General features: G+C 42.7%; 2 protein-coding genes across 6 annotated transcripts; one reads left to right on the top strand and one right to left on the bottom strand.

Annotated features, from left to right (window-relative positions):
- On the bottom strand, positions 1-10,636 carry hltf (helicase-like transcription factor). Its single transcript, XM_061082490.1, has 25 exons — positions 10,575-10,636; positions 9,851-10,068; positions 8,860-9,026; positions 8,463-8,605; positions 8,080-8,141; positions 7,199-7,270; positions 6,741-6,932; positions 6,573-6,647; positions 6,250-6,310; positions 6,084-6,126; positions 5,817-5,884; positions 5,652-5,699; positions 5,167-5,277; positions 4,979-5,070; positions 4,390-4,533; positions 4,033-4,165; positions 3,690-3,825; positions 3,310-3,489; positions 3,044-3,159; positions 2,700-2,881; positions 2,491-2,613; positions 1,852-1,964; positions 1,551-1,731; positions 1,187-1,267; positions 1-948 (listed from the first exon to the last, which is right to left on the bottom strand). Coding segments are annotated over exons 1-25 (2,886 nt in total). The 5' UTR covers positions 10,576-10,636; the 3' UTR covers positions 1-804.
- Positions 10,637-11,446: 810 nt separating this feature from the next.
- Positions 11,447-23,746, top strand: LOC133015603 (serine/threonine-protein kinase PAK 2-like). Of its 5 annotated transcripts, XM_061082839.1 has the most exons (16): positions 11,447-11,633; positions 13,113-13,221; positions 17,503-17,696; positions 17,786-17,892; positions 18,019-18,166; positions 18,277-18,293; positions 18,394-18,504; positions 19,144-19,258; positions 19,336-19,399; positions 19,487-19,535; positions 20,146-20,258; positions 20,345-20,462; positions 20,773-20,872; positions 21,018-21,214; positions 21,734-21,871; positions 22,266-23,746. In XM_061082839.1, the coding sequence occupies exons 3-16, from the start codon at positions 17,519-17,521 to the stop codon at positions 22,350-22,352; spliced, it is 1,542 nt and encodes a 513-aa protein (XP_060938822.1). In that variant the 5' UTR covers positions 11,447-11,633; positions 13,113-13,221; positions 17,503-17,518; the 3' UTR covers positions 22,353-23,746. The 5 variants fall into 5 exon arrangements, with proteins under 5 accessions (XP_060938822.1, XP_060938824.1, XP_060938821.1 ...); XM_061082841.1 differs by lacking the exon at positions 13,113-13,221 and having other exon boundaries at positions 17,530-17,696; XM_061082838.1 differs by lacking the exon at positions 13,113-13,221.
- The last annotated feature ends 1,201 nt before the right edge of the window (positions 23,747-24,947 follow it).

The following is a 24,947-nucleotide window of genomic DNA, read 5'->3' as shown; positions in this document are numbered from 1 at the left end:
TTCCTGTCAGGTTTAATTTTAAGTGAATATGATATATCAAGAACACCCTCCAGAGAATCCCTAACCATAACTGATAAGAATTGGTAGGTTAAAGGTCAAAGCTTCTTTAAAAGACACTCTTGGTTTAGTGAACGCTAAAGAAACACCTTGAGGGAAATGTTCACTGAACTCAAAGATAAACCGATTTTGTTGGTGGAAGGTGAAAGGTAAATGTCACTGGAAGCTTACAAACCCCATTTGTGCCTTGTAAGTGCTTTATCTTAAGTGCACCTTGAGAGAATCATTTCAAATTTGGCACACAGGCTCACTGAGACACATAGATTATATAATTAGCTGTATGTGTGGTCAAAGGTCAAAGTCACGGTGGTTTAACAAACATGTTTTTGGCATCTCGAACAAGATACCTCAAGTCAGCCTTCAAGGGATTTCTTCAAACATTTACCAGTTGTCACAAAGATGAACTGATTAGATATAATGTATCTACGGTCAGGTCAACAGTCACATTGACCTCGTGTGAGTGTGGAATGAAAAACTATTCGTCCTGCGTGTCGGGCTGCAGCTAATTGATTTGAGCCCACGATGGTTTTAACATTACACGTTTTATCCAACTGACAAACTAAGACGTTGAGTTTACAAGAACAAACGTTAGTGAACAAGAACAAATCGTGACTCATTAAATAAAACAGAACTTAGAACATTAATGAGCAACTGTAAAAAAAATAATAAAACCTTTCAAAATGTCCGACACCAAAATGAACAGTTTGTGTCGTTTCCATGTTAATGTTCAGGTCCAGCATCGGACTCCTACAGCTCCATCAGAGCTCTGATGTCGTCGATGGGAGACAATTTACTTTCGGTGCTTGTGGAGCCAAACGCCTTCTCCACCAGGTCCTGCTTCTGCCTCTGGATCTTCACCATGTTCTCCTCCACTGAACTCTTCACAATAAACTGCAGCAAAACACAAAATATTCCATGGTGAGTGAACTTTCTTGCGTAACATTCTCTTATATAGAACTGATATGCATAGAAGAAATCATTTAAAAATACTAACAAATTGCAAAAATCCTTGTACTTTTCACAACATACAGTGCAAAAAAATTACGATGCAGAACTTGCTATACACTAAACTTTCAGTGCAAACCCTAAAACAACTTTACAAACAAACATGGAGTCTGTGGTTTCTGACCTTGGTGACGACGACTTTCTTCTTCTGGCCCAGACGGTGGCAGCGGTCGATACACTGCTCCTCGGTGGCTGGGTTCCAGGCCTACAACACATTCAATCACACAGACACGATTCAGACCACAGACATTTCATGGACCACTTAGGATCCCTACAACCACACAATCAATTGGTTGCTGTTAGAACCAAACTGTGGAACAGTTTATGGATTAAGATTAGAGGGGCAACATTCTATTTGTATTTAAAGTCTTCGTAAGACATGTTTTATCACAGGGCTTCTATTAATGCTAGAGTAACAGAATTAAGTGCTTTATTTTAGTCTGTAACTTCATTTTGCCATCCAATACCTCGCCGACTGAGGTACTTACAGGGTCCATGAGGAAAACTCGAGAGGCGGCGGTCAAGTTGAGCCCCACCCCTCCAGCTTTGAGTGACAGCAGCATGATGGCAGGTCCGTCGGCCGCGGAGCTCTGAAACTCCCGGATCACCTGGGTCCGCTTCTTTTGGCTCATGGCGCCGTCGAAACGTACAAAAGTGAAACCGTGCTCTCTGGGTAAGAGGGGAGAGGACGAAGATGAGAGAAAAGTATGTTTTTTAACCACTAACCTTTTTCCACCACAATAAATAAATGACTTAACTAGAGGGGAGATACATTTGAGTGTGTGTTACCTGAGTGGAGTCTCCAGTATGGTGAGGAAACGCGTAAACTGAGAGACGACCAAACTTTTAATGCTGCCGTCTTCACTTCGCAGCCTGAGCAGGTTTCCCATCAGCGCCTGCACCTGCAGAGACACAAACAAACAACACTGATGTCAAATGGAAACGTACATGTCCATTCTCCGATGCTGTCACACTGCCAACGTGAATATTTATCTCATGACGTCTGAGTAGAGAAGTAAGGAAAGAGTCACAAACGCTCCCAGGATCTTAAGTACAAACACTTGAGGCCTTTTGAGTGTGAATGAAATGAAGGAACTCAAGGCAAGTTTGTATTTCATTTTCAATTAGAGGGATTTTAAAACAAACTTTTGAGATATTTTGAGTCCTCCCTGCTGATGTTGATCATGTTAAAGGAAGCAAAATAGAAAATATGAATTAAATAAAAGGGAATAATTTCCTGCACTAATTAAATGCATTGCTTAGTAAATATGGTGAACAATTTTTGTTTTATATACTGTTGAGATACAAAATTAAACTGATTTATAGGCCACTTTTTTTTGAACTTCTAAAAGGAATTATTTCCTGCATTTTTCATAGTCTACAGATTTTTTTTCCCTCATTATCTGTTAGGTTATTTGAGCAGTGTACCTTTGAGCTTGTCCTCCACCTCTCAGAATTCATACTGTTCTCTTCTTCCATTTCCTCCTGTGGAAACTCCACAAGCTCCTTGGTCTTGATCTCACTTCGACAGAGAGGACAACGCGCCGTCTCCTACATGCACATGTCCAGAAATTAACAGCTAAATAATCACTTTTATTTCAGAGTTAACTTGCTCTTTCAATCCCCACCACGTGTACCTTCTCAGTGCTGATGACCTGGGCGATGCAGGGCCGGCAGTAAACATGTGCGCAGTGTGTGATGACGGGGTGGCGGACCGAGTCCAGACACACAGAGCACTCCTCGTCCGAGCCGCTGGCCAACACCAGCCGCAGCTTCTCGATCAGACGCTCCCGCAGCTCTGTGGGCGTCGCTGCCGCTCCTACAGACAAAGTGAGGGCACGGAGAAAATGTATTTGATTCAAATGATGTCAGAGGAGAGAAATCTTTCTGAAATCTGCATTAAAACAGAAGAACTACTCATTTCAACACAGTACACAGTGAATTAAATATAGTAGAAAAAAAGAGAAAAAGGAGCTTTTACCTAAATCGGAGCAAACCTTCGCCAGTAGATCGGGGTGGCAGCAGTGTTGTCGAAGCCTCATCAGGATGGCCAACACATCAGCATAGTTCCTCAGCATTGAGCCCTCTGCTACATATCTACAAACAAACACACAAAGTTATACAAAACAATATATTAATATTATCACATTCGAAATGCATTCATCCACAGCCACATGTCTTTATTCTTTGCAAGTTCATTCCTTACTAACATGCTGTCTTCCAACATGCACGCACACACACACACACCTGCCGATGGTGTTTCTTCCTTCGTTGCGTGCCAGCTCGTACTCCTCTCTTTCTTGCTGGCTCAGTTCCACCTGCTCCACGTAGACAGTCTTTTCAGGCAGGGACACCAGGGGGCGCCCATTCGCCTCACTGCTCTTGGTCCGCCGCAGGGTGATGAACTTCACCAGGGTCTGAAGGTTCCTGCACACAGCATCAGTGTCCTAAGTTTAAAAATATTTGATTTGGCTCCACTCGCTTCTGTTCGTTACTGGCAACTGTCGGGGTCAATTTAAATGTTCTAAATGAATAAGATTGGTATGAGATAAAGAAGCATCTTGGTGATCTGTAGTGTGGTGTACTACACTGTAGCAATGTAATGTACAGTATGAAGGAGCACTCACTGCAGGCCGTCCCTGTCTCCCTGAGTCGTGGGTCTCTGGATCACTCTGTTCCACCACTCTCGCACATCGAATGGCTTCAGACGCAGGAAAGCCACCAGCATCCACAGGTCTTTCACACTGTTCTGGATCGGAGTACCTGGAGCATTTTGTGGTGTTTGAAATGAATACAAATATTAAAAATGACAGAGAGAGAGAGAGAGAGAAATCAAGAGAAGTAATCTCCTGTTTGTAGTGATTCATTTGACTGAACCTCACACACAATCAGTATAAACGGTTTCCACTGTTCATGAATAGATGAGGAACAATAATCCTCATAAGCTTCCGTGTTTACAGGCTGGTGTACCTGAAAGAATCCAGCGGCGTTCAGCCTTCAGGTCCAACACGGCTTTACTCATCTGTGTGTTTGGGTTTCTTATGATGTGTCCTTCATCCAGCACGACCCGCAGCCAACTGATCCCGTGGAGGGGACTCTTATTCTGAAAGAGAAACAAATGCATTTGATCAGTTTTTTAAAGAAAGTAAACTGATCTCTATCTGCCTACTGGTCTGAATTGAGACATATCCTTCAGATGCACAACAGACATTCAATTACCACTGGATAACTGTGCTTTTCAAAAGGAATTATTCAACAGTTTCTCTCCAGTGTTTATTTTTCTGTGAGAACATGTTGCGGCCACTGACAAACACAGGATTCACATACGGCAAAGTCAGCAGACAGAACGTTGTAGGTGGTGATCACCACATCCTGGGAGGACAAAAACTTCTTGCTCCTGTTGCGCTCCGAGCCGTAATACAGATACACGTTGAGCTTCACGTTGGGATGCACGTGCTGCTCAAACTGCTCCTGCACTCACACACGAAAGACAGAGGAAGAAAACATGACACGTGACTCTTCATGACTGAGAATGCAGCTGGTGATTCAATGCAGCTCTTTGCTGAGAAGCTAGTTTTCCTCTTCAGCTTGTCCACAAGTAAAATAACAGATCAGGCTGCAAATAATGATTATTTTCATTTATAATTAATCTGCAAATTTTTGTCTATAATTGTCAGTATATGCCAATTACAACTAGCAGTTATAAAACTGCGTGTTTTATCCTCTCATCGGTCCAAAACTCAAATATTTTCAATTTACTTTTCCACATGAATAAGAAAAGGATCAAGTTCTCGCATTTAAAAAGCTGCAGATTAATTTTCAGTGGACATCTGATCAATTGATAGATTCAAGGTTTCCGTTTTCAATGTGTGTGTAAAGTGACTATGTGTGTTGTTGTGTGAGGCTGTGTTCCTACCAGCCAGTTGCTGAGCACAGAGAGTGGACAGACGATGAGAGTTGTTCTCGTTGATAAGTCATCTGCACTTTCAGGGAGAAAGGATTCCATACCTGGACGAATAAAAAAGGCACACACACACATCTCCAAGAGTTCAACTTTCCTTCCACTAAATTAAAATCACGTAAAAACATTTTTTCAGAACTCACTTGCTGTGGGACTGGCCTTGTTGGCAGTTTTCTTTTTCTTCGGGGCTGTGTCTGATGCGGCGCCACCGAGCGCTGCAGTGAAGTCCAGGTCCTCCAGCAGAACTGAGGCCACTGCATTTCAGGCACAACACATTACAGTGATTTAGAGCCATACTTTTACACAAGAGGGTTAGGGTCTATATATTTGGCTGTATTTGTGTTTTCTTTTTATTTATCGTTTTTATTTTACAACAAAGATTATGGTTAACCTGTAAAAGTTCAAGCCTCAATGACATTTCTTTGTCGTATCAGAAATCTAATAACTCTGTTAACAAATAAAATTGTTATCACCCCCACCCCCAATAATCTATATAAGTCAGGCTCTACTTTAAACAAACCAAATAAAACCATTGTATTAAGTGAAACCTTCTCAACCAAATAAAAATCCAAATCTAAAATTCACTGGTCACATATAGCCTTGAACATGCATATATGATATATCGCACCTTTACTGGGCTTTCGCTTGGTGGCTTTCATCTTTCCTTTGCTAACACCTGCAAATGGAGAAGTGAGGTAGAAATACATTTCATGAGAAAAGTGCTTAAATAATCCAGTCAAATACTCAGAGGTGAAAAAGGGTAAGAAATATGGAGTTCAGTGTAAGTTCTTACTTTTCTCAGACTCACTCGTTCTCTCCATAATGTCCGGTATATCAGCACAGATCACCTCCGCCTGAGGACTGACGTATACAAGACAATCCACTCATCCAGTTATGTCACAATAAACACAGGGCTCATAACATTGTTACATCTCACAGAGCAGGGGGGAAAATGTTAAATAGATGGAGAAATGTATGGAAATACACCCTGAGCAACCATTTTTGCTATAATAGTGACGATATCATGCCAGTGTGTCATATTCAATTAAAACACACTTACAGGTCTGAGCTCCTTCCTGCTCCATCAGTTGTGTTGCTGTTCCCTGAAACAAACACCCACATCACCTCTGTGGTTAGAGCTCTTCTGCTGTTTTCTTACATGTAAGTTTGAGGGATGAAGAAATCAGTACATCTGCAGCAGCAAATCGATGTGAGGTGTTGTTTACCTTCTAGTTTGGAGAACATCTGGGGTTTGGTTTTTGCTGTAAAGGATGAGGACCCCTTCTCCTGCATAAATGTAACAAAGACGTTATAGCGGTTTACAACAAGTCGGTCTGCAAACTGACAGAAAAGGACATAGGCTGTGTACATCTGTCCTGAGAATTCAGATTGTAAGTGGACAGCTAAGTTCGTCTGGTATTCAAATACGTCCCCAAGGTGTGTGTGTGTTCGCACACGTCCATTGAGCTGACCACTTATGATCGCGTCAATCAGGACGGATGTTAATACTAGACCTGAATGAGGTCATGTTCAACACAGCTACACTTACACATCTCTCCACAGGCAGTGGCTTTCCATTCTGAAAGTTGGTGAGGATCAGAGCTATGGTTGTCAGAGTTTTTCCCTGAAAGACACAAAGAGAGGTTTTCAGATACAGATTCTGTGTGTGTGTGTGTGTGTGTGTGTGTGTGTGTGTGTGTGTGTGTGTGTGACTCACCAGTCCCATGTCATCTGCCAGTATTCCTCCTCGAACCCTCTCTGGTATTTCTTTTGCAGAGAAACATGTGAGCGTGTTGTAGTACAGCTCCCCTGTCTTCTTCCAGAAGGGCGGCAGCGTAGATTTGTTTTCTCGAGCACACATCCAGGACAGGGCCTGTCTCTGGTGCGGCAGGAGAGGAGTGACCACAGACTGCAGAGAAAGACGCAGAGACACAGACAATGAGTTGAATGTACGGGAAGCTCCGATGTTTAATTCTACAGCATAAACAAAAACACTAATATCAGAGATTCACAGACTTTTGGATATTGTTTTCCGTTTTGTGGAAATCAAGGTTGAAAATAATATCAAACAATAAGAAACACAAATAAAAATCATTTGTTTTTGACATAATTGTTTTGAGAATAGTATGAAATACAAAGATGCAGAGATTCATGAATTCAATATCATGTACGCACCTCAACAGCTTCTTTCTCGCCGTCTTTACTCTCCATCAGATCTTCAAACAGATTATCAAATGCATTCTTCAGCTGAAAAAAAAGATATGTGTAAAAACATTATTTAATCCTCTGACATGACTGCAAATGTGGCTCTTATCATCATTTTAGCATGGAATTTATACACAATCAAATGAGGAACAATGACTTCTCTAAATAGACATCATTCACTGACTTGAAATAGGGAGAATGGGGCCGTTTTCTTTCACCCTCCTCACCCTAAACCTCTGTTCTTGCACTTATGTAACTTTGGTGAGTGGGTATGATCGCCTGTGAGAAGTGTGCAACTAACTGTCCACCAAGTTCAGGATTAATGCTGAACTGTAGACCACTTAATAAGACTTAGAAGTTATTAAAAAACAGCGTTTATCTCCAGTACTCAGCAGGAAACTGTAAAAATATGAAGAATTCCAAACTGAGTTTGTTACAGCAGCAACTCCTCTGGTTCAGGAAGCTGAGGATCATGGGTAATGTCCACCATTGTGTTTCAGTTCTGTGAATGGGACTACACTGTTAGAGCCCTAGTGAAGGCATTGAGACTATATTCTCTACATGAACCTATTAAATAAATAAACCTATTAAACCCAAAAGACTTAATGGCCTAGTCTGGCTGCAGAGGGCGCTGCTGCTCTGTAAAAGTGTTATTGTGTCACTTTAATTTTAAGGAAACAAAAACCCTGATTCTATTATCAAAAACTGGCACATCAAGAAAAGAGGAAGGATGTTGCCCCCTTGTTTTTTTTGGATACGTTTAGATAACTGTTCCCATTTATTGCAAATATTTCATTAAATGTATACAGTTTATGCTATATACCTTTATGAATTGAAATTGAGTAGCTTACCTCTTTTGCAGTTAGTGGGATGGTCAAACCTTTCTTAGATGCACTTGATGTTTGATTTGCACCTGCAATCAAACACATGCAGATAAACACACAGATTAGAAGTGAAGGTTGTGATGTGGCTGATATTTGTGATACAACACAAGCTGCTCTCAGACAAGCAATGGACTCAGATGCAGTTCCTCCGTATCTCATGCTGAAAAAACAGTTTCATGCACGTGGAAGACACTGACGAAAACGTCAAGAGAGAAAAAGGCAAAGTCTGGGTATACTCTGTAGCCAATTCTCTGGATTTTACCCAGAGGGCATGTCTGAAAGCGCTTATCGTGAGCTGCGTGCATCAGTGTGAGGTGGTTTTCCACCAGGAGGCAAGTGAGGCTGGATACCTGTTGGTTTGCTTGTACCTGTGGTCAGTCTAAATCCACGGCGTGCCATCGATTCAATCACGGCATCTTTGTTCTCTTCTCCCCCCCAGAACGACAGCATCACAGGCATGTTGTACTGGTTCTTGGTGCCCGAGTACACCACCCTGACACAGCAGAGACACCAGCAATGATACAAACACACAGGTTTTAACTGAGCTCTCCTCACAGGTGCTCAGTTTGCACCGGTGCAGGAGAAGGAACGAATTAATGTATCCAAAATAATGTTAATAAGCAGTGATCTAGAAAATCAAATGTCAAAGCCGTCATTTTTGATCGATTTCAGGGTTAGTCAGGTGTTAGTGTGGAATTTTCAAACGCAGATTTGACACTGACAGGCCAGTGACCATCTAGTACTCACCCCTCTACTTTAGCCATGTTATTGTCCATGACGTACGCCATAGCTGCTGCCAGCTCCCTCTTGATGTGTCCCACCTGGCTGCCATAAATGTTGGCGACCATCACTGCGTTCCGGTCGTACGGATTGTGCGGCTCACGCACTAAGCCGACCATTTCCCCCTGATTCACCTGTACAGAGAAATAGTCAGTAAGTTCCGTTGTGTAGCACCTTTCACGGAGCAAAGACTCAAAGTGCTTCACCAAAGCAAGATTGTTGAAAACCAAAACGGTATAAGAACGAGACGATAAACACGTGACACGATTGCAAAACTACACACCGGGGGCACTTTGAATAAATGAGTAGTAACCCTAAGAGGCAGAGGAGCGGAGGGAGGGAGGGAACAGAGGATAAAGGGATGAATGGATGGGAAATGGAAGGGTAAGTGTGGGTCAAGAAATATGAGACAAACAGAGTATGATGGTTTCATCAGGTACATGTGAGTCAGATGTACTAAGTGACCTGCTGGTGATGTAGAAGCAGGTCAGAGATGTGTACGCTAGTGCATCTATCTGTTTGATCCTTAAAATGAATCCTCCAATTAGGAGCCTGTGTAGAGAAGATAGGACGAGTGCGACGAGGGGTCCGATCAGCAGCCTTGTAGCAGCGTTCTGGACCATCAGTGAGAAGTGTAAAGAAAATGTTTCATCCAGAGGACTTCAGCTGAGCGGCCGGTCCTAAATATGTGGCGCAGGGAAAAGAAGGTGGCCCAGATCGCCTCTGAAAGCCAGTGATTGGATCTCAGGATGCATTGAGGACACAATTGGCTGTGTTCAAACCTGAATTTAGAGCTGACCACATGTGATCGGATCAGGACGGGTGTCAGATTGTTTGGGGTTTGATTTTGAGTTGCTGCTGAGACACCGTGAAGTGGCATCACATCACTAACTCCCTGCAAAGTGGATGTTCTGTCTCCTTTTGTGAAATCAGTGTAGTGGGATGTGCTGGTCCTCACCACCCCCGTGTAGAACCTGAGGCCCACCACGGTGCCCTGCAGGTATCCAAACAGCACGCTGCCGTCGGCGTCCGGCTCCTCGGCCGCCGCGGCTCTGATGGCCTGGGAGAGGGTCTCTGTGTCGGACTCATGGGGGTCCGAGAAGAGGTCGCCGTCTGTGTAGCTGCCCCAAGGCATGTCCCACCTGTGGAAAGCCATCTGGACACCTGGAGAGGACACTGGGGACACAGAAAAGAGGGATGTGAGTTTGGACAGGCAGCAGCAGAGATCAGCTGACACGATGAACCCCCAACCCCCCCACCGGTGTCAGGGATGGAGCCAACGACAAGGAAACATCCAGGAACACAAAAACTTTACAACACAGGAAGCAGGAAACGTTTAGGCAGGTGCACACTTTATAACTTTCAGGATTTGTAGCTGCAGAAAAAAAAACTAGCATCACCTATAACTATGACTGGATAACAAGGCACCGCCGTCACCTGGTCCAGTGGCCGAGAAGCGGTGACATGAACCGGTTAGCCAGTAACGGCTCCAGCCTGCGTGACGGTTGCAGTTGTTAGCATTAGCTTGCGGTTTGATTGTTAACGTTGGTAAATGTGTTAGCTTGTAAGTTAATCCTGCGCTGGGTGTTGTGTGACGCCGCGTTCACACACACAGACACACACACACAGCTGCACACACAGTCTACACTTTGCTTCGCTGTTATTCGACCGGTCGTTCTTACTGTGTTCTCCTCTGTGTCGTAGTTTGTTTATTTCTGCTGTTTGAGCTTCTTTCTCTGTGTTGCTCTCGTATCCAGGAGTCAGCTGCAGTTAGGCTGCCACTTCCGGGAGGAGCCTTCAGAATAAAATCTAATCTATGACATATTTGAAATGATACACACTACAAATTATTTGTTTACGCCTCTGTGTATAGATTTTTTTTTTTAAACAATATAAAATCAAAACGCGTCTGGTCTTTAAGGATGTATTGTTAGTGTTTATAGTTGTATCCCATAGCTTCTGGTAGTCATGGCGAGTTGACTATTACTAACTAACCAAGTGAAAAAAAATCCACAAATGCAAAATTGATTTTTGTTATAAATCAACATAACATAAATGCTGATTAGTATTAGAGAAATAGTGCAGTTATTAAAGTTTTCAATCAAGACTAGATTTACTTTATTTTGAAAATTAGTATCCAGGAGTCAGCTGCAGTTAGGCTTCCACTTCCGGGAGGAGCCTTCAGAATAAAATCTAATCTATGACATGTTTGAAATGATACACACTACAAATTATTTGTATACGCCTCTGTGTATAGATTTTTTTTTTAACAATATAAAATCAAAACGTGTCTGGTCTTTAAGGATGTATTGTCAGTGTTATAGTTGTATCCCATAGCTTCTGGTAGTCATGGCGAGTTGACTATTACTAACTTCGAGTGAAAAAAATCCACAAATGCAAAATTGATTTTTGTTATAAATCACTAGATCAAACTAGATTTACTTTATTTTGAAAACTAAGGTCACGCCTCCAGCACGTCTACGCGACCTCGCTACGGAAGCCGCGAAGTCCCGGTTCCTTGGTTTGTGAGTCTACGACTTTCCGCTTCCTCTTCGCCTGGTTCCTCCCCGGGCCGAGCAGAGAGAGAAGCCCAGGCCCAGAGCTCGATCAGGGGGGGAAGAAGCTGCACTAAAGGGCCGGTAAATAGTTGTTCTTACTCCGGTTGAAAGTCTGTGAAACATCGGAGTCGAACCTGGAGTTTTGAGAAGCAGCGGGTGATACTTTGCGGTTGACAGGAACCGGTGAGTCGAGCCTTACCCAATGATTTCACTCGGTCTGATTTGTACTTGCATTGTACTTGGATTCACTCACTTTTTTACTTCATCCGGAATGTGTGTGTGTGTGTGGGGGGGGGGGTTCGATTATGTCAAACTTTTAACAAAGAAACTTTTCCCCTCTTTATATCAAAGAGAAATCCACATCCTGGTGTAAAGTGGCTTCTCCTGCTTTGTAGTTTAGATCAATGGCTAGTGTTCCTCATTGTAATAACATGTGATGTCTGTACATAACATGTGTGGTGACATACACACAGTGGGTCTGTGTCACTTCAAACAACGGGCCTTTAAATGTCTGGTTTAACACAACATGCCGTGTTGGATGATGGGTAATTTTTTCCAGCTCTGGGTTCTGAAACTTGATCACTTGTGATTTCACTTCACATGACTTCAATATGATTAATTTATGTGATGAATATGAACATATTGCACAAGTTTATTATTCAGACATGTAGCAACGCCATATTTCTGCGAAAGGAGTACTTTTGATACTTTTAATCCCATTATAGTTTTGTACTTGTACTCACTGTGGGATTTTTTTGATGCAAAGACTTCCACTTGTAATAGTACTTGAATGTTGTTATTATAACAATATCAGACTAAGGGAAGTGGTGATCTGGCTCGATAAGGACCTTAAATCTACGGTTAAATACAAATTACACATAAAGAGATTTCTTACAATGAATTCTTTAAGACTCTTTTAGGATGTTCGGGCCAAAAATGGAGAAGGAAACGTAAACTCTGAAATATTTATTGATTGGTTTGCCTTTCACTGACATATCAATACATCTGCAGTTATGTTTCTTCTTGGTGTGAACACTTTTTCAGAATGAATGCAGGAAAACATGCGTGTTTTCTTTTTATGTTAAGTTATTTACGATCAAGTTTTATGGTAAAACTGTTAAATATCAAACCTTTTTGTTTTGTCTTAGGTGATATTAAACAGAATATTTGTGGGTTTTGTTCAATTCAAGTTTAAACAGGATGTGTGAATATGTGACTTGTGGTTCTAGAAAACAGGAACAGTGACTACATTTAGATCAACGGCAACATTCGGACAACAATTTTCTGAATAAGACATTACGTAATCAAGCAGATGGCAACTGTCGTATGTGGAAGTCACAAATAGTCGTGAAAACTCTGATAGGACGTTATAATGCGATTAAGACGTATACATGTCTACATAGGACAAATAAGGTCGGAATACTCCACATATTTAAATTTGATAATTAGTTTGACTATGACTCGATTTGGCTGTTTACATGGCAGTATCTTATGCAGCGTTTCAATGGGAGAGTTATGTCTCTGTACCTCTGTATCTCTAAAGCTCTGGCGTTGTCTGTGAACGCTACACATGAAATCAGTGTTTAAATCTGAGACTGTGATTTCTCAGTCCAGACTGTTGATCCTGCAGAGACACTGAACCAGACATTCAAATGCTTCCAGGCCCTGCAAACTGAAACAGACTGGTGCTTTGAGTCCTGAGGCTCCTTCTGTACCTGGGCCAAACCGTGGAGTGAGGAGGCGACAGTTTCCCTGGACGTCAGGTTGCCAGGTTGGAGATTTTGATCCGTGGTGATGTTGACACAGGGCTGAGGCAGCTGTTTGAATAACAGGATAAGGTGTTCAGTGTGGGTGTGCAGCTGGGGCAGCGTGTTTACGCTTCACTCACTGCCTGACCTGTAATCAGTGAAGTGACTTCACAGGCTACTCAGCTCAGACTGTGTGTTTGATTGTGTGTCTGTGTGCACACGTATGGTGCATGTGTGTGTGTTTTTGTCAGATTGTTTGGATCTTGTGTGAATCTTGTGCTTCTGTCACTGAATGAAAAGGAGGTGGAAGTGGTTCGCGTGTGTTTGTGTCTGCAGGCTTCATCACTCCTTCCAGGAAGTCCTACACAGAATGTCCTTTTATAGAAGCCAAATACAAAGGGCTGGCTGTCCACTTCCTGTAAACAGCTTGGCCGCGGTGTTTGCAGCGTTCTGGTTGGCAGGCTCCCCCCCCCCCTCCTTTTGGATCTCGGGGAGTTCCAGGATGAGGAAGTGTTCCTCCCCCCCCAACGGTGCATGGCCAAACTCAGGGAATAGAAAGTACTCTGACCCAACGAGAGAGCGAGAGAACGAGGAACCGAAATGATGAGGGTAAGGGCGACGTGCCGGGCTCTGAGGCAAGGCGATGATGAAAACGCGTGGATGTCGTTTGCAGCTTTCACTTGTAAAATCCACATTGACACATCAACATAGGACTGAAATCAGTTGACCAATTGCTATCTGGCTGATTTACTACCTCTCTCCGTGTTTTATTACTGAAAATCCAGTATCTTCTGGTTTTGAGCTCCACTCCCTCCCACTATCCAGAGGTGAAACCAAAGTATCCCAGATACAAAACGCTGCCGTCTTGCACGTTAGCACAGCGGCGACTGGGGGACGGAGCTGTGCTAGCGAGGTCTCAACGATACACACTCAACCGATTTGCGAGTTAGTCTCTTACCGAAAGAATACACTTTTTGATGCAGTTTTTCATGACCTCCTCCAGGAAGTTATGTTTCTCACCCAGGTGCGTTTGTTGGATTTTTTTTTTGTTTTACCAATTAAATTTAGGCCTGGATCTGAACAAATTAAGTAATTTTGAACGGATGATTAAGGAATTTTGAGGAATAATCAGGTATATATAGGGGACCGATATATGCTTATTTAAATGTGGTTTCATTAGGGGACTCTTGGGCCTTTTACAGAGGTTTGCGCTCTCTGAACGCCACTAGTCCAATTCATTATTTTGTCTTGTGTCCTATCCAAAACAATGCAGTGTCTGTTTTTAAAGCTGTAACCAGTAGCTGTTCTGCATAAAGACTGGGCCTTGTTCCGCTCAATTTGTCACTAGGTCTATGTCCGCTCCTGTCGAGAGCCGAGCTACTTAATCCCTTAATGGTGTCAGAAGTCCGAGGGCGTGGAGAGTTACACACACACAAGCGTGCCGTGCTGATGTTTGCACCTGCCCGCTTCCCTCAAGAGAGTCAGCCGCTGCGCTCAGAGAACTTCGCTCAGAGCTACACGAGAGCAGTTCATGTGTTCACAAAGCAGCGCCTGTTGGCAGGGGGAGTTTGAGTTTAAGGACAGGGCGTGTGTGTGTCGGTGTGTGTGTGTGTGTTTGTAAGTGAGATGAACAGGAGAACAGCCCTGCAGCTATGGAATTCCTACGCAGGGACAACTTGTCTCAGCCTGGCCAGCCATCTCCCAACACACACACACACACACACACACACACACACACACATACATCCAGAGAGAGAGAGAGAGGGAGAGAGAGACTATGAAAATGCACATCAAGGCTGGACTGGGACTAATTTTATCCAGCCAGGGCAAGAACACACTTGTCCCATCCAAGCTCACTGAGGAATGAGGCAGCCTGCTACGACCTGCCCTGAGAATGGTGAAAAGACAGAGAGAGAGAGAGAGAGGGGGGAGGACACAGTGAGAGCTAAGCAGATACACAAGCTATAGTAAAGAAGCTCCACACACTCCCTGGGAACACACGGCAGTTTTACCGATCGTTCACCTGGTCGTCTGTGAGACGCAGGAGAGGCGACAAACAGGTGAGTACTCGGCAGCTCAGATAAAAGAGGCAAAGAAAATGAAAAGACATTTGGAGGCATGTATTGAAAACTCGGGGGGTGTCTCACATTCTGTAGGTGGACAAGCTCCTAGGGTTGTGTTTTTGTAATGGTATGATTCTTGCCATGTTGGAAAGATTGAAGTTCATGGTCAGTGTAGGTGAACTTAAGTGTGAAAACCTGCCACATGTAAGCACAAAGTCGATGTGTGAGACAAGGTTCGATTCCCAGTGGAATGTATCAGATATAAGGCAGCAGCTTGGGGAAAATTGTGAGCAAGTTAGTGCTTGTGTGTCTTTAGCTTGTGGCCAAAGGGCTCGGTTATTGAACAGCACAAATCAGAAAGTGCAAAGTGTTTTCTGTTATAGCATCAAGGGCTTACTATAGTGCGTATTGGTTAATGAGTAAAGGAAAAGAATCTGTGTCAATACATCTTCCCACTTGAAGTTGTCTCAGCAGAGCTGCTGCAGGAGGAGGGTTTGTGTGGGGAGAGGAGCCAGATCTAACTGAGCCGCGTTTTCATGTCCGGGTTCAAACATGAGCTGTGTCATCGGTGGTCAGACACAGGAAGTGAGGAAACCTTTGTTTGCTTCCTATTTCCTGTCTGTGATGTCAGCCAGAATGTAGGTCGTGGGCTCAGAGTGGATTGAACTGCGAGAGCTGCAAGATTTGTAGAGGTTCTTTTGCGGTTGAGGTGTTTGCGCGTGTGTCTGTGTGAAGATGATCGTTTACAATCACCAAATGTGGATCAAACTTGAGTGGGGAGGAAATGCATCCTGAACATATGTAAAACTAATGACATTTTAAGTGTAAGTGCTTCATTTAAAATCTTTTACAGGTGAAAGTAGAGAGCTATTATTGGATTAAGAAAGATTAAGGGTCGTTCATGTGTTTTATTCTTTAGTCCTCCACTTGTTTGACTCTGAAGGCTAAATAACAGAAACACATTTCACATTTTTCAAGCACTTCAGTAGAGTACATACCTCTGCCAAGGCCCAACAGGCCCCTTAGGAAACCACATTTACATTTGGATCTGTACCCAATTGCACTCACTCATAAATATCAGTCCCCTTAACATGTCTTATTTGAATCAAGACCCATGAATTACTGTCTGAGAAATCAACAAAAATGTAGAAAAATGCTTTATCTGGCAATGGTAAGGCATTTGAACAAAATCCTGGATCCCCCTTCTGACACAGATCTGCACCCAAATGAAATTTCCCTGACCCACACCTCATCCTTCTGCCAAGTTCTGTATACGTCCTGTAGTTTTTGCGTAATCCTGCGAACAAACAGACAAACGGCAATAAAAAAACACAAACTCCTTGTTGAAGTTGTAAACTCAAGATAATATATGTCAGGGTTTTATCGCAGGACCGTTGTTTAATCAAAGTGTCCCTAATAAACTGACAGCTCAGTGTAAATACCTGCATATTTGGATTTAATTGGATAATTTAGTTAAGTGGTTCCCACCTTTTTATAGGTGTCGGATGACAAGATCATTCTGCAAGTTTGATTCTGTTAGTTTGTAAGGGCTTACAAGCCATGGAACCAATAGTATAATATGATTAATTGTACTGGATTGTAAAACTAGGTAATGTAAAATTATAATCTGCCAAGCAGCTAGAACACTCCCTGTCACATAAATGTAGTGAGAGCAGTTGTATGTTCTGCAGCTGAAGAATAAAATCAGAAAATGGAATTTTTTCTCCTTCTCTCCAAGCAACTCACTTATCACCACTCTCTCTCTCTCTCTCTCTCTCTCTCTCTCTCTCTCTCTCTCTCTCTCTCTCTCTCTCTGTCTCTCTCTGTCTCTGTCTCTGTCTCTGTCTCTGTCTCTGTCTCTCTCTTTCTCTTTCTCTTTCTCTTTCTCTCTCTCTATCTCTCTCTATCTCTATCTCTCTCTTTCCTTCCTCATTCGTTGAAAAGTGAACGAGACTCAACACATCACTTTTGCCTGTTGGTTCAGAGCTGCTTCCTGCTCACACTCTTTGTTCCCCACGCTGCAACACTGATCTGCTCATACGGGCCTGTATGCGTTAGTTGGGTCGGCGTGAGACTTTCTCTGTGTCACTGGAGGCTAAACCTTACCTGGTGTGCAGCTGTTCCTCAGGAGCATTTTGGGCCAACATAAAAAAACCCACTAGTTATTGAGCATGCCACGACAGACTTGCTCTGTGTCTTGAATGCATTCGAATTTTTTTGCATCCAATCCCAACCCGGCAGGTGTACGTGTGTGTAAATGTGTGACAGCGGAGTGTGTGAGGACAAGCCCCCCGCCCCCCCTGTCAGGATGAGCAGCCAAGGAGGAGGAGCCAAGGACCCCCAGTCGACCAATCACAGCTCTCGGCCTTTGCCGTCTGTGCCGGAGGAGAGGAAGTCCAGAAACAAGATCATCTCTATGTTTGCCTCAGAGAAGGGTAAGGGATACACACTTGTACACACACAAACACACACACACACACCTCTATACACACACACATACCTTGACATTGACCTTTACCTGCAGGAGGTAGGAAGAAGGACAAGGACAAGGACAGACCTGAGATCTCCTCCCCATCGGACTTTGAACACACCATCCATGTGGGTTTTGATGCTGTCACTGGAGAGTTCACTGTAAGTATCTCACATGACACACTGGGGCACCAGTACGGGCTAGTTTATGTGGTGTGGATATTAGATAGATAATTCCTAAATAATAATAATTTTCATTTGTGTGTGTGTGTGTGTGTGTTTGTACAGGGCATGCCAGAGCAGTGGGCCCGTCTCCTTCAGACCTCAAATATCAGTAAATCAGAGCAGAAACAAAATCCTCAGGCTGTCCTCGACATCCTCAAGTTCTACGACTCCACCAGTGGAAAACAGAAATACCTCAGTTTTTCCGCCTCGGGTCAGTTTCTCTTTTTTTGCTAAGCAGGGAAATAAAATTCCAGGGTTGTAACTGTGCAGACTCGCTTCTCTGTCCTGACACTTTCTCCTGTTTCATTTTGTCTTTTGCAGATAAAGACTCACAGTCGGTGAGTACCTCCATTTCCTGCTCTTGCTCTTCATCCATTACCTTGAATGCATTCAGTCAATTTCATTCTCTCTTTTCTCTACGTGTGTTTGCTGTTGCAGGCGGGCAAGCAGGGTACAGCGACCTCCCAGTCCGGCAAGGGCGGCGACGATGACGACGACGACGATACGCCACCGCCAATTGTGGCCCCACGACCAGAACACACAAAATCAGTGAGTCGGGACGAAAAGATGCGACTTCCAGAAACGTTTGAAAAGATTGTTATTTTATACAAGTAGTGTAAACTTGCCTGTCTGGGGAAAGGAAAGGGGCTTTGGGGATGCAGGTTGCAGCTTTCTTTCTGAAATTGTAAAAGTGACCTGCAGTAACTCAGTCCGCTGAACCTTGAGGCCACACTACAGCTAAAAGATTATTATTCAAAGATTGGCGAAGCTCGATTCAGTTCGTTAAAACCCAAACTGCATCTGTAGTTGTCGTAAATGAGCCAGTTGTCTCAGACACGCTGTTGTCGTGATTGTCTGCGTCAGTTAGGTTGATGATTCCTGGCCACTGCCTCTAGTTGCCTGATTATTCACAGTGTAATAATATTTAAACATATTGAAAGTCCAAATTACATCAAGTGTGATACATTTTACATATATGCTCTGAAAGACATTTCTGGAATTACCAGATAGATATTTAGAAAAGTTGAAAATATAAAAGCCTCCCAGTAATATTTTATGTCAGGCATTTATTTTGTGACCCAGAGTGAATTTTAGTTTATTACCGTATTTATATTCAGCCACACACAAATCTAAGAGAGGTCATCAAAGGTCAGTGTTCCTGAATGTTCTCTTGCTGTGCTGTGACAGGTGTACACGAAGTCGGTGATAGATCCAATCCCAGCTCCGGAGGGTGACTCCAAGGCTGACAGGAAGAAAAATAAGGGAGGCAAAATGACTGATGAGGAGATCATGGAGAAACTAAGTATGAATTCAAGGTAGAGCCACATCTATTTCATGCTCAAGTAGAGCTGACTTAACAGTTTTCTTTGGGACTCTTAGGAACCATCGTCAGTATCGGAGATCCTAAGAAGAAATACACTCGCTATGAGAAGATCGGCCAGGGGTGAGTCACAGTTTTGTAGGATGCAGGATGAAAAGAAAAGAAGGAAAGATGTTTTATTTCACCTCTCACTGTTTTTCCGACTTTCAGGGCGTCGGGCACAGTTTACACAGCCATCGATGTTGCCACAGGACAAGAGGTAAGGTCACTCAATCCTGTGTCTGTGAAAGTGGTTGCCAATCCTGTTTTTATTTAACAGATTTTGCACACTGCTTAGTTCACACTTTTCTAAATAAACCACACACAGCTGAAGTGTTAGCTGCCATGTTTGCAGTATGAGATACTGGAAGGAATCGCTGTAGGTGAAGAGCAGAACCGACTATACTCCTGTAAAAGCAGCATTCTATGGTCAGACTACAGTGTGACAGTTGCCTGGGAGCCTTTCTGAGATTTTCTTAATGCCTGCACTGATACAAACAAACAGAAATCCTTGGCCCCCTTCAAAAATGTTCCAGGGAGAGGGGGACAGATTTTGGCGAGAATTACAAGACATAATTTTGAAGAGTTCATCTCTTATCAGAGCGTTTCCCTCCTGCAAATAAATCTATAAAAAACAAGTCTAACAATCTATTCATCAATGTTTTTTCCCCAGCATAATTTTGTATCTCCTGAATTTGACTGTCCTATAACAGAGAGTTAGGGATTAAATTAACAGTATAAGCAGGTAGCATTGCAAATATGTGATGTAATTACCTGGTTGTGTGCTGTGTACCTGTGGCACCACATTTACAGGATGCTCTGTTTCGCAGGTGGCCATCAAACAGATCAACTTGCAGAAGCAGCCGAAGAAAGAGCTAATTATCAACGAGATCCTGGTCATGAAGGAGATGAAGAACCCCAACATTGTCAATTTCGTAGATAGGTGACGCTGACCTCACACGTTCTGCGCAGACATGTACGATAACGTGTTCTGAGTGTGAGTCTGATTGAGTTTGTGTGCTTTTTCAGTTTCCTGGTGGGGGACGAGCTTTTCGTGGTGATGGAGTACCTGGCTGGTGGCTCGCTAACCGATGTTGTGACGGAGACGTGCATGGACGAGGCTCAGATCGCCGCTGTCTGCAGAGAGGTACGATTCTTCCGAGACCACCTAGCTTACAGAAGATATCGGTGAAAAACTTTCAGACAACATAAATCAAGAAAAAGGGTCGAACTACTGACGAGGTGTTTCAGCTTTTGAACTTTGCAGAACTTTTACATAGCAGAAAAACGATATAACGTAGTAGAGGAAACATTGAAGAAGCATCATGTTTCCTTTGAATGATTATTTTTTCCATATTACCAAAAGTCAAATTATTAAAAGTCAGATTAAAACTTTTCTGTAATGCTTATGTAACAGTGCATTAACTGTAAAGAATATTCACCTCCCTCTCTCGCAGGTCATCCAGGCGCTTGAGTTTCTTCACGCCAACCAGGTCATCCACAGAGACATCAAGAGTGACAACGTGCTGCTGGGAATGGACGGATCAGTCAAACTCAGTGAGAGACAGCGCACACGCCGACATGCACAAACCCACAGACACATAGCTGACTGAATATCACGCTGTTTTCATTTTACGTGTGGTTTGGACTGTCAGTAAAATGATATCAACCCTTTTTTCCCCCCCCTGTCCTCTCTTTGCAGCTGACTTCGGCTTCTGCGCCCAGATCACTCCGGAGCAGAGCAAACGCAGCACCATGGTGGGGACTCCATACTGGATGGCGCCAGAGGTGGTGACCAGGAAAGCGTACGGACCTAAAGTGGACATTTGGTCTTTGGGGATTATGGCCATAGAGATGGTGGAGGGAGAGCCTCCGTATCTCAACGAGAACCCTCTCAGAGTAAGTGTGGCAAGGGAGGGCAGCTTGAGAATGTATTCAATGACTTTTTTTAGTTTATAACATTTCATAGAAATAGGGACAAATGTCAAAATCCTGTTTTTCTGGGAATATCTTAAATTCCTAAGATTTATACCTTGTTCGCCCTTTTCACTAAATTAATAACTCAAACCATTAATCAGTCAAATATGAATATGTGCATGTTTTAGGTTAAATCACAGTGAATCTGAGGAACCCCCAACTTTTCCTCTAGCACCACCATGAGGTCAAAAATGTAATTTATGACGAAACACCTGCAAAACTAATGAAATTCCCTTCAGCTCTTAGTTTTGTCTCAGGCTTCTATTGCTGTTTCTGTATCACATTTTACAACTGTGATCATCAGGTGTCACATTTGATCATTAGTATTAGATTATTCTAGAATTGTGTATTTTTGTAGTATAAGCTTAATATATAATGACCACAAATATTAGCGCCGTGAGGAATCTAAAGTATTGCTTCATGCTTGTTTTTATGTCTTAGGCGTTGTATTTAATCGCCACCAACGGGACCCCCGAGCTGCAGAGTCCAGAGAAGCTGTCTCCTGTCTTCAGGTCCTTCCTGTCGCGCTGTCTAGAGATGGACGTGGAGAAAAGAGGCTCAGGCAGAGAACTGCTGCAGGTAGAAGAGACCGCTGCGCTCACGCTGGCTCAACGTATCAATACAGATCTCTCAAATGCATCCTGCACAACAAACGATCATTTTCTCAGTTCATTAATTTGCTGGGTTTTATTTCTCGTCATCATTCTTGGTATCATAATTAATCCATCCTGTTTGTGCAAAGTCTAACCAGCTGCTTTATATCAAATGACTAGCAGCAATCTTCTCATCTAACTTTATACAGATCCTTCTTTAGGCTTTTTATGGCATCATCTCTCATCGATAAATTGTCAGAACGTAGTGAAAAATGTTTATTGTTAGCCTGAAATCAAAGATGTAAATCTGTCAAAAAAGAAACTTCTGTGAATGTTTGGCAAATGTGACTCAACCTCTTTGTTTGCCTGTCTTTCCCTAGCATCCATTCCTGAAGCTGGCCAAGCCTCTGTCCAGCCTCACCCCGCTCATCCTGGCAGCCAAGGAGGCCATGAGGAGCAACCGCTAAGTCCCAGGCTCCAAAGACGATACCTAACTAACACCAGTAACATCCAAACAAACCAGCCAGCATCCTCTACTGGTTTACGTATGATGATCGTCAGTAAAGTGCATCTCCATTCTCACCAGTTTTTCTGCGCCGAAGCCATACCTCTCTTACCCTTGTGCCTCGTCCCAATAGCTACATGCAGCCGAGCCGAATTCCATATTCGTTGCTGTCGTAGCATCCGACACCCGTATCTCACGGAAAGTTAAACCATTCCTGTAAAGAGGTGGGACTCCAACGTTATAGTTTTTAGTCTGGTTTTATACATGAAACTTTTGAATGTTATTCGGTGGTCGATGGAAAATGTCGTTATACCTTCAACCTTCTCGGGGCAGTTTAGAACCCAAAACACTCCGCTGCAATCCAACTCTCTGTGGGGTCTTTTAGAAACTTCACAAGCCCATCTGATGTTTATACTTCCATGCAATGTTTTGTCTTCATCTCTGCCTTATGCAATAGATGCCTTAGTGTGTGTGTGTTGTACCAGAAAAATACCGTTTGAAATGATCTGTTGAACTGGAGGAGGACTTTGCGGGCCTTTTTTTTTTGTACATTATAAATTGGTAATTTCCTGTATTTTTTAAACGTCTTTTAAGAAGTATGTATATCATAGTTTTTTTATTTGGGACTAACACAACAGAAGATTTTTTTTTTTTTGTACGAATTCATTCTTACTTCCCTGTGCACTCATGCACTCCAGACCCTAAACCTTAATCAATCAGTTTTAAATATGATTTTATTCAACGTTTGCTTTATACCTCGTTTTTCGGCAAATTTAGACAATCAGTGAAAAAAAAATCAAACATGTACCTTTTCAAGAACCAGTGTGCAGGTGTAAGTTGGATCTATTGAGCACCACTACATTGAACACCACCTCAAACTAAGAATAGTTGTTTTGTTAGCGTAGCACAAGCTCTTTATAGGGTTTGAAAGTCCTCTTCCATTGAGCCTACCATGTTCCCAAAACGTAGTAGCCCATTTTTTATGTCACCGTAGTTTCTCCCTGCACACTCGGAAGGGCGAGGGTGAGTGGAGGCGTCTTCAGGTGTTTGCAATCTGCCTTCCCACCACTAGGCGCCACTAAATCCTGGTTCACTGGTCCTTTAAAAGATGCATGATGCAGTAAAAACCCACTCGTGTGGTGAACACAAACACTCGGTGCTTGCTACTATCAACAGGCTTGAATCCACTGTTATGTGGCCTTTGACTAGAACATGTTCCATTTATACCGTATGTGTGATATGAATGATTGAAGAATTTAAAAGGAATGCATCAAGGTTCACCATGAAAACACAACTCTTCTATTGTCAAATAAAATCCAAACATGTAAATTATTAATAAAGGCGGATCTGAATAGACTTGTGTCTGGTTTACTGAATGGGGCTACTGGATCCTGTGTTATCATTCTGTGTCTGCAAAAACTATTCAACCTATTCCAATGAAATTTATTTTGGTGTGGTGGGGCACGAACCAAGAAAAGACCCATTAATGTTGGTGCTGGTTCAGATCAGGGGACGGGTCAAGGAATCTTTTCTCACTGTATTATCACATCTTTTTCAACATTTCCGTTGTTTTCTCAGAGAATAATTCATGGAATTTGATGTAAAAATAAGACATGATCTGGGAACTGATATTTGAGTGTGTTCCAGATAAACATCCAGATCTAGTGAATTTAGATGTGGTTTTGTAAAGGGGACTGTTCGTTCTTGGCGGAGGTATGAACTCTATTGAGTGCCCTTCTAGTTTCTTGATGCAATGTCAACCAGACAACTACAGAGAAATGGAAAATGCCCACTAAGTGATGCACATTAAATGAGGAAGAGACGAAAAGTAACAGATAAAAGACAAACATCATAGAGAGACACAGGGGATCCCAGGTTGACTTTTCCCCTCTTTTGACACAAGAGGGCAGCATTCATCTTTATTTGCAGAAATCGAGTGAGCTCGAGTAAAGTTAAAGTACCACATTAACCTTGCTGCTTGAGTAAAAGATCAGTAGGTACCTGATTTAAAATATACCTAAAGTATTGAAAGTACTTGTCGAGTGTATCAATCCACTTCAGCTATTTCTTTTTCATTAGTGATATTGACAGAGGAGGCGGGACTTAATGTCACCTGCCTGCTCTGACTGGATCAATGGACCAATTTTCCTCTTGCTTTTTGATGGCCTTTAAAAATATCAAAAACAATGTGGACATGTCACCCAGTGCATTGCAAGAATGTAGTGGAGTAGAAAGTACACATATTTGCTGATATACCTAGTGGAGTTAAAGTACCTGAATATGAATCTAAAGAACTTAAGTACAATAACGAAGTAAATGTACAGTTTCATCCCACCGCCAGTTGCTAATATGGCATCACATTCTCTGCCTTGTGTTAAGTGATTTATTATTTCCACCCCATTTATAATAAGGATGTGACCGATGATGTCTGAAGCCATCAGTGCACAAACAGGGTGAGAAACTGGTTTGATTCATTTGATTCTCTAACAAATGAACAAATCAATCCGTCTATAATCACTGATACACGACTGTATGTTGGGACTGTCCTTCATATCAT

The sequence above is a fragment of the Limanda limanda genome, chromosome 12, assembly GCF_963576545.1.
Source record: "Limanda limanda chromosome 12, fLimLim1.1, whole genome shotgun sequence".
NCBI lineage: Eukaryota > Metazoa > Chordata > Actinopteri > Pleuronectiformes > Pleuronectidae > Limanda > Limanda limanda.
This window is presented reverse-complemented; position numbering and strand designations above follow the sequence as displayed.